The 10,386-nt window shown below is 37.8% G+C and overlaps 1 protein-coding gene across 1 annotated transcript; it reads right to left on the bottom strand.

The window, feature by feature from the left end:
* Positions 1-214: 214 nt before the first annotated feature.
* On the bottom strand, positions 215-1,601 carry LOC122035800 (homeobox-leucine zipper protein HOX19-like). The gene is made up of 3 exons (XM_042594906.1): positions 990-1,601; positions 805-884; positions 215-724 (listed from the first exon to the last, which is right to left on the bottom strand). The coding sequence occupies exons 1-3, from the start codon at positions 1,440-1,442 to the stop codon at positions 418-420; spliced, it is 840 nt and encodes a 279-aa protein (XP_042450840.1). The 5' UTR covers positions 1,443-1,601; the 3' UTR covers positions 215-417.
* Positions 1,602-10,386: the final 8,785 nt, after the last annotated feature.

Below are 10,386 nucleotides of genomic sequence, written 5' to 3'. Positions count from 1 at the left end.
TCACACTCAATTCCCATTAGAATTCAATTCTCTGCCTTATACCATTCAATACCCACGATCCATGAACGATCCCCATCATCTCACAAACGCTACCTTGTCCCACCCAAACAACTGAAAAGAAAAAAAAAATTGTTCCTCCAATATTGCACCACCTTCTCATCGCTATATGAGTTTATAGTTTCACCAAGAGACAAGCAATTGGTTGCTTCAAGAATTAATGTAATTTTTTTTATTCTTTCTAATCTGTTGTTTTTCTGAACATATATTGTATTTCTGTACAAAGATGATGATCACAGAGGAGTTGCACTAGCCCGACCGGATGAAGCATATATGAGCTTGGAGTTTAGGAGAATTTGAATTAGGAGTCTGTAATGGATATTTGAGCTATCTGGCTAATTGAATTCAATGGATTAGCAATTAGCATGCTGCGGAGCGGGTGAAGGAGTTGAAGAAGCGGTGGCCGGACTTGGGCGGAGTTGCTGCTGCTACGATGGTGGCGGTGGCAGAGGCGGAGGCGGTGGCGCCGCCGCCGCCGATCCTCTCGCAGGAGGGGCACATGGTGAGGGTGGCGGCTGGGAATTGCATGCAGAGCGGCAGTTGCGGCGCGAACTTGAGGGCCTTCAGCTCCTGCAGCTCCTTGAGCAGCCTCTGGTTCTCGTTGGTCAGCGTCTCGTAGCACCGCTTCAGGACCTCGCAATCCACCTCCGTTTGCTTCAGCTTCGTCCTGTGTATTATTAATTTTGATTAATTTCTCAGAAATTATATGAATTCAGACAAAAACTAACAAAGAAACTGTATTTATACCTTGCTCTGCGATTCTGGAACCAAACTTCGACTTGCCGCGGACGCAGATTCAATTGCTTGGCCAAGGCTTGCTTTTGCTTCTGATCATGAAAATTAGATCGTCAATTATTGATTAACAAGAAAAGAAAAATAATGAACAAGGTGAAAAATCCATGTTAATTATCGATATATATATTAATTCTTACTGGATTAAGGCTGCTGTGCTCCTTGAACCGGTCCTCCAACAGAGCAGACTGCTCTTTGGTGAGCCTAAGCTTCTTCCGGCAGCAGCTATTGTCTTCCTCCTCATCACTCGCCCTACAATTATTAGACACCCTCTCCGCCTCCTCGACGTCCTTCTCCTTCTTAACGGCAACGGCGGCGGAGGCAGAGGAGAATGAAGACACGGCGCTGCAAGGGGAAGCCACCGGCCGGCCCTCTTTTTCCACTGTATCAGCAGTACTGCTCTGCATGGCCCTGAGCACGTCGTCAGCGCCGCCGCCGAGGCTCAAGGTGAGGCAAGCCGACTCCCGCAGGTGTCGTCTCCGGTGGCGGAGACAGTGATCGGCCGTGGAGGCGGTGCTGGTGGCGCGGCCATGGCCGATGGCCAAGCCTAAGGAAAGTCCGGCGTCACAAAGATCTTGAGGATCCATATCCATCTAGCTTGCCTCTCCAACCTCCTCCACTGCCTCTATTTTATATGGGGAAAAAAGAGAGAGAGAGAGAGAGAGAGAGAAGAAAAAGGGATGGATACCTATGATTGTTGGCAAAGGAAACAAAGGAATGAGTGAAAGGAAGGAATTGGGTATTGGTAATTAGAATGATATGATTAATGTACAAGTGCGTCTATATATACATACACATGAAGATCAAATTAAATTAAAAATAATTTGACAAGTGTGTGTGTGTGTGACAACCTAACTCCATAGCACTAGAGAAAATTTTTTAACTTAAAGATGGGGGAATACATTTTGCAAAATGACCTAATACTTAGAGTAGAGGTGAATGATATATACACTGCACCACACAAAGAGAGTGATTGTTTTTGCGTCTCCATTGTGGAACACACAGATAATCATACGAAGGAAATTAGTTTAGGGTTTAGGGTTTTAGTGATAAATGAGTTATTATTTCTTATTTTTGGGCGTATCACTGTCATGATATTGCATGATCTATAAGATATGCATTGACTTGGATCCCCATCATTAGAGAATATGTAAGTAACATTAATATTCTCTTATCTTTTCCAAAGTTGGAAAATCCACAGCTAGCCCAGGTGTCGCCCCTCCCTTGGCGACATGTAGGCTCAACTGGCAATCAAAGATGAAGAAGAAGAGTACAAGATCAGTGCATGTCTCTTATGAGCCACTCTTTGGTATTTAATGAATGGAAACACTGATCCAAAGGAACATGCAACAATAATTTACAAAAAATGATCTTTGGGAGATGAAGGAAAATTAAGGATTAATGTAATGAAGTTGGGAAAAAAAAAAAAGTGGATCATTAAAGAAATGAGACTTTTTTTTGGGGGTGGGTGGGTGGATTGCTGACCATTCTGGACTTCCATGAGAGGAGGAGGAAGAGGAGGAGGAGAAAGGCACCAACTGAGCTTTTGCTCGACCAGCTAGCTAGCGTCTGCATGCATGAACAAGTCATGCCTCATGCGTGATGACTGTGTGCTGAACCCACCCACTTTAATAGAGTTTTCTTCTACTTTCCATCAGTCGCAAACAGTAATTAGTTCCTACTGTTCTGATACTTATCCTCATCGAGAGAAGAAATTAAAGACCAAGTGCTCCTCCTCGTGCCATGACCTCTTCCTTTTCTGCTGCATCGATCGAACAAGAAGAAGGAGAAGAAGAAGAAGTCTGAGCACGACAGTTGCTGTAAAATACATTCATGTCGTCATTGCTCTAACTTTGCATCTAAATAATTGTTGACCTTTCAAACTGCTTGAATGTCATGTAATATGAGCTGTAAAACAAAAGGAGCTGGGATTTATTCCCATTACCAAAATTTACTTAAACTCACTAGCTATATGGACTTCCACCCCACTCCACAAACTGATGCTGACCTTTCACAATTAATGGCCATTAATTAGCATTATTAGGTCTAATCTCAGTGTGTGTGTGTGTATATTGTTTTTGGGACCAGATAATAAATGTATGAGTTGGTGTGAGTAAGACAAGTTTGGATTCTTACTTCACATGGAGATGATATGAATCAATTGGCATCACCATCAACAAATCCTCAAAATCTGTGGTGGGGGCCTCTTGTCTACCATGCATTCTGCTTTGAAGCCAACATCGATCCCCTCGGTCTTCCTCAACAAAACCATGAGTCCACATTGGTAATCATGCATCCACTGCCCTCAATCCATGGCATGATTAAACTTAATTCACAAGGACAAGAAAGGACATGTGGGGCACTCTCAGATCTTGCTTCACACTTTGCCAAATGATTTAGGTCTCCCAATCAGATTCAGGGGAAAAGAAAGAATTATATTGCAGTTTTGTCAATTTCTTAGATTTAGAAGTAAGAGCTAGTTAGCAATCAATGTATATGTTTGTATTTATTTGGACGAAAAGATATATTCATGAATCAGTAGATTGTTTTAAATTTATATTTTTATAATTTTTTATTGAAAATTAGGTTAGTATGACAGCAATAAGTCAATATTAGACTATGTTACGAAGTTAAACCATCTCAAAAGGTGAAAAATAAATAAATAAATAAAACAATCAATAGAGTAAACAAAGAGATGTAGTTTAATTAGAAAATGTTGATAGAATGAAGCCAAAAAACCATTTGCCATTCATATATGTGCTCTTTTCATAATTGAATAACCGTTTTGAACGTTTCACACAGGGAAGAAAATTTTCCATTGTAAGCTCTAAAAAGGGCTTTACATTGAATGAAGATACACCAAGAAGGTTATAAAGAGCTTTAAGAGTTAATAACGGTTGGAAATGTGAATGGAATAAAGAGGTGGAGAAGAAGAAACTCTATGTGCATAGATTTTTAGACCAATATTGAGAGTCTCTTGCCTTTATTGTTAGTTTAAATTATAACACATGCATTGATATTGTGGACATATGCATGAGGAGAGACTCTCTCTCACGCATGGGTGCACAGGGATACAAATTCAGGGCCGAGATTTACACTGAACCAAATTGATTCGTGTGCGAGAACAACTCGCGTGTGTCGAATGTCAGACCGATCAAGATAAAATTTGCTCAAAAGAATGAACCAATGTTTTGCCACATAAATCTCTTTCTGCTACTTGTTTAAGAGTGTAACGGAAACATTAATATAAAATTAATGGTGATTCCGTAACATCTAGACATTAATGATGACATTAAATTCATTAATAGTGATTTCATAATATCTTGTCATTAATGACGATATTAAACTCATTAATAATAATTCCGTAACATCTCAACATTAATGAAGACATTAAACTCATTAATAATGACATTAAACTCATCATTAAATGACCATAATTTGTTCATTCATTATAGGCAATGCGAGAACTCCTATATTAGGAGGCTAGATCTTGAGCAAAGAGGAAAGTAGCGGAAGATAAGTGAAAGCGAGAGCAATAACAAAAGAATTCCTCTACCGTCGCTCTCTGATTCTTTTCTCTCAGTGGTGTATTCGCTCAGCTGAACTACTTGTGATAGCACTCAGGTGCATTATCAGTTCACCACGAATAACCAATACTTGATTGTATGTATAGTTCTAACATTGTATTCTGAGAAACAGACGACCCGAAAGAACCTCGAAACACAGTCAGAGGTGGGGTGAATCCGTTTCAAGGAAACTACATTGAGGTGCAAGTCTCGACATCTCCCTTGACGAATTCCTTTGCTGATTTGGTTGAATACTGCATCGACTCTACAACTCGGACCACCAGAAGCTTAGTAGAACTAACCTCTCTGGTATCTTGAGATTATCTGCTTAGGTCATCACAATAGATAAGTTAAAATTGATTTTATGTAATTTCAATTTAGTAATTTTTCCTCAAAATCTCCGTCGGATTGTCCAACAATCTTGAAATAGATTCGACTTTGTTGAGATGACCACAGAACAAAGTGTTGAGGTGCAACAGACTTAACACATAAAGGTCCCCTTCGCCCGGATTGGAACTATGTCAATCAACCATAGGGAAAGGCCAGAGAAGTTCAATGGATTAAACTTCAAGAGGTGGCAGCAGAAGATGATTTTCTATTTGACTACACTCAATTTGACTTGGTTCTTAATTGAAAACTCTCCCAAACATACTGAGGATGCTGATGTTCATACCATCAATTTAGTGGAGGCATGAACTCATTCTGAGTTCCTTTACTGAAATTACATTTTTATCTGCCTTTCCAACTCGTTGTACGTTTTGTATAGTATGCAGAGAATAGTCAAGGGTTGTGAAAGTTTTTGGATAAGAAGTACAAGACAGAGGATGTGGGGGCCAAGAAATTCATTGTGCGTCAATTCCTAGACTACAAGATAGTTAATTTCAAGATGGTGATCAATCAAGTCCAGGAGCTTCAGGTGATCTTGCACAAGATCCACTCAGGAGCTTCAGGTGATCTTGCATACGATCCACTCGGAAGGGATGATTTTGAGTGAAACCTTCCAGGTGGCTGCTAGCATTGAGAAACTACCTCTCGATTGGGAGGACTTCAAGAACTACCTAAAGCACAAGTGGAAGGAGATGAACGTGGAAGAACTCGTGGTTAGACTTCGAATTGAAAAAGACAACAAGAGTTCGGAGAAGAAATTGTTCTCTTATGCTACTGTGAAATCCAACGTGGTCGAGCACAGTTAAAACTCAAAACGGAAGAACCCCAAGACTTCCAATATGGGACCCAAAGGAGGCATAAGCAAAGAATTCTCTGGGAAGTGTTTCAACTATTGCTGAATAGGTCACAAGACTTCAGAGTGTGGACCTGAATGACCTCTACACCGTGGTCTCTAGGTTGAACTTGGTGGGTTCAAACCTGCGGCAATGATGGATTGATATTGGAGCCACCAGACATATCTGCTACAATAAGGAGTCGCTCCATAACTTTGAAGGAAGTTAATGGAGACAAGATATTCATAGGGAACTCAACAATCTCTGGCATTACGAGCCAAGGAAAAGTAGTGTTGAAGATGACCTCGAGCAAGGACCTTACTCTAAACAATGTGTTGTATGTTTCGGAGATTCAGAAGAATCTAATGTCCAGATCACTATTAAACAAGCATGACTTTCATATTATTTTTGAGTCAGATAGAGTTGTACTATCCAAGAATGGAATGTTTGTAGGAATGGGTCATGTATCTGATGGGCTATTCAAGTTTAATGTAATGGTCATTAGAAGATAAATAAAGATGAAAGTTCTTCTACTTATATGCTTGAGTGTTCATATTTGTGGCATGGTAGACTAGGACATGTTAACTGCGATGTGTTGTATAGATTGATAAACATACAAAGCATATCTACATTCAACCTTGACCGCAAACACAAATGTGAGACTGTGTTGAAGACAAAATGACTAGATCATCCTTTTAACATGTTAAGAGAAGCAACGAACCACTCGGGCTAATTCACTCCTACTTATGCGACCTCAAAGGTATACCAACACGTGGTGAGAATAAATACTTCATTACTTTTGTAGATGATAACATAAACTACTGTTATGTGTATCTTCTCAAAAGTAAAGATGAAGTTATAGAGAAATTCGTTCTCTATAAGAATGAGATTGAAAATCAACTTAATAAAAATATTAAGGTAGTTTAAAGTGACTGAGGCGGTGAATATATATCATGTTCATTGAGTTATGTATTGAACATGGAATCAGATATAAAATAATAGCTCCTTATACGCCTTAATAAAATGGTGTTGTTAAGCGGAAGAATCACACTCTAAAGGAGATAATGAATACTTTTCTATTAAGTTTCAGACTGTCAGAGTTCAAGTGGGGGTAGCTGTATTAATAACTAATTACTTTTTAAATAAATTATCCCAAAAGAAAATAGATAAAAGTCCTTATAAGTTGTGGAATGAAAGGCAATCACCCTACAAATATTTGTGAATGTGGGGATGTCTTGCCAAAGTTTTAGTGTCTGATCCAAAAAGAATTAAGATAAGATCAAAGACTGTTGATTGCATATTTATTAAATATGCACATAACAGCAGTACACATCAATTTTTTATGTACGAGTCACAAATAACGGATATACATAAGAACTCAATAATGGAATTGAGGAATGTCTTATTTTTCGAGCATGTGTTTTTGTATAAGACCCGAAAGGATGCTAACTTCTCAAAACAGGCATATGAAACACAAGAAAAAGAAGATTATGAGCAACCAATCGAGGTTGAGCTTAGATGGAGTAAAAGAGCTTGATGGAAAAATCCTATGGAATAGATTTTATCATTTTCATATTGAAAAGTGAACCCTACAATTACTTAAAAGCAGTAAGCTCTTCTGATAGACCTCAGTGGGGAGACATAATTGAATCTAAGATAGAATCTATCTTGCAAAATCATATTTGAGAACTTATGGATCTTCCTCTGAGAAGTAAACTACTAGGTTGCAAGTGGATTTTCAAGAAGAAAATGAAGTCAAATGACACAATTGATAAGTACAAGGCCAGATTGGCAATTAAAAGATACTGACAACAAAAAAGCTTTGATTATTTTGATACGTATTCTTCGATGTCGAGAAAATTTTCATTAGAGTATTGTTGGCTATTCCCGTTCTATGGAACCTAAAAATACATCAATGGATGTAAAGAGTCTTTCTAAATGAGAATTTAGAAGAGAAAATCTATATGAAGCAACCTGAAGGATTTTCTATGCCAGGACAGAAAAATAAGATTTGTAGATTGGTGAAATCATTATATGGCTTGAAATAATCACCAAAGTAATAACATAAAAAAATTTAATAATGTCATAAAGAAATGTGGATTCAAGATCAATGAATGTGATAAATGTGTCTATATAAAAGCCACAGAGGATAACTATATCATCTTGTACCTTTATGTAGATGACATACTTATCATTGGAAGTAATGATAAGTTAATCAAATCCACTAAAGATATTTTAAACTCAAGATTTAACATGAAAAACATAAGCCTAGCTGATATGATTCTAGGAATCAAAATTTTCAGAACAACAGAAAGACTTGTTCTTAGTTAATCCTATTATGTGAACAAGATTCTTGAGAAATTTACCAAGGGTGATACTGCGTTGGCACAAACGTTGATAGATACGAGTCAATATCTATCAAAAAATTAAGGAGAAAGTATCTCTCAGATAGAGTACTCTCGAGTGATTAGAAGCCTGATGTATCTGATGAATTGTACACGACCAAATTTAGCTTACGTAGAAAATAAATTGAGTAGATATACAAGTAATTCCAGTGTTGAGTACTGGAAAGGAATAACAATAGTATTGAGGTATACTCGTGAATATGGATTGCACTATATGAGATATTTTGCTATGATAGAAGGATACAACGATGTAAGTTGAATATCTGACATAAGAGAATATAAATCTATGAGTGGATATGTATTCACTTTTGAAGGTGCAGTCATTTCTTGAAAATTTTCTAAGCAAATTGTTATAACCAGATCCACGATGGAATCTGAGTTTGTAACTCTTTACAAATGTGGTGAAGAGACTGAATAACTACGATAATTCTTAGAACATATTCCAAGATGACCAAAATTGGTGTCGATAATTTACATATATTACGATAGTCAATCGATAATTGGTCGGGCACAGAGTCATCTATATAATGGTAAGTCTAGATATATACATCGTAGATATAATACCACTAGATAACTACTCTCCACAGGAGTTATCATTGTTGACCATATGAAGTCAAAGGATAACCTAACAGATTTGTTAACCAAAGTGTTAAATAGAGATTTAGTTGCAAGCTCATCGCGAGGGATGAGCTTGATGCCAATGAAAAATGTTGGTGCAAAGAAAATTCAACCTATGCAGACTGAAGATCCCAAGAACTAGGTTCAAAGGGACAATCTAATTGTATCGACAAAGTTACTCAATGTGGAAGAACAACTCAATGAACCAGTGAAAGATGGAGGTTGAGCACATGACTTTTAATGATCCAGTAGAGTAATGATGAATACTCTTAAGAGATCACCTATGTGAGAAAGTAGTGAGGTCGCTTCAAAGAGAATTGGAGTAACAATTCTTAGAGCTTCACCCAAAACCAAATACATTTATGGCAAAAAAATGAACACACTCATGAGAACTGAGTTGTATCAAGGAGAGTCATGGATGAGATATGTCAATGCTTAGAACAGTTTAAGGATATTATGTCTACTGTCAGCCAGTATGCAAACAGATCTTCACTACGGAAGGTTCAAAGGGTAAAATTTACCTGTCATATACTTTACTCAATTGCGGAATGTTATCACATCATACCCTATTTTCCATTCATGTGGGGGATTGTTGGAAATGTGAATGAAATAAAGAGGTGGAGAAGAAGCGACTCAATTGTGCATGAGTTTTTAAACCCACAATGGGAGTCTCTTGACTTTGTTGTTGGTTTAAATTATGGAACATGCATTGTTGTTGTGGACATATGCATGGGGAGAAGCTCTCTCTCATGCATGGGTATGTAGAGGGTGCAAATCCAGGGTCTAGATTTGCACTGAACCAAGTTGAATCGTGTGAGAGCACGACTTGCGCGCGTCGAATGTCGGATCGGTCGAGGCAAAATTTACCCAAAAGAATGAATTAATGTTTTGTCACCTGAATCTCTTTATGCTACCTACTCAAGAGTATAACGAAAGCATTAATATAAATTAATGGTGATTCTGTAATGTCTCGACATTAATGGTGATTTCGTAACGTCTCGACATTAATGGAGACATTAAATCCATTGATAATGATTATGTCTCGACATTCACGAAGATATTAAATTCATTAATGACGACATTAAATGCAATAGTAAATGACCATAATTTGGTCATTCGTTATAGGCAAGATGAGAGATCCTGTATAAGGAGGTTGGATCTTGAGCAAAGAGGAGAATAGCAGAAGATAAGCGCAAGCGAAATTGAGAGCAATAACAAAAGAATTCCTCTACCATCGTTCCCCAATTCTTTTCTCTCAGTCGTGCATTCGCTTGGCTGAACTACTTGTGATAACATTTATGTGCATTTTTAGTTCATCACGAATAACAGTTCTTGGTTGTGTGCATGGTTCTGTCGTCGTTGTATTCTGGAAAATAGATGATCCGAGAGAACCTCGAAGCATATTCGGAGGTGGGGTCAATCTGTTTTAAAGAAACTGTGTTGAGCGCATGCCTTGACATCTTCCTTGACTAATTCCTTTTTCGATTCGGCTGCGCACTGCATCAACTCTGTAACTTGGACCACTGAAAGTTTGGTAAAACTAGTCCCACTGGCAGCCTAAGATTATCTGCTTGGATCATCGCAATAGATAAGTTAAAATTGATTTTATATAATTTTAATTTAGTATTTTTTTTTTCAAAATTGCGACAAATTGTTCAACAATAACATATGAATGTATTCAAATATTATATATGGATGAAAGAATGGTGATAGACGCAAGAGACTAGG

Source organism: Zingiber officinale, chromosome 1A (genome assembly GCF_018446385.1).
Source record: "Zingiber officinale cultivar Zhangliang chromosome 1A, Zo_v1.1, whole genome shotgun sequence".
Classification (NCBI taxonomy): Eukaryota; Viridiplantae; Streptophyta; class Magnoliopsida; order Zingiberales; family Zingiberaceae; genus Zingiber; species Zingiber officinale.
Note: the sequence above shows the minus strand (reverse complement) of the source record. Positions and strands in the feature narration are given on the sequence as shown.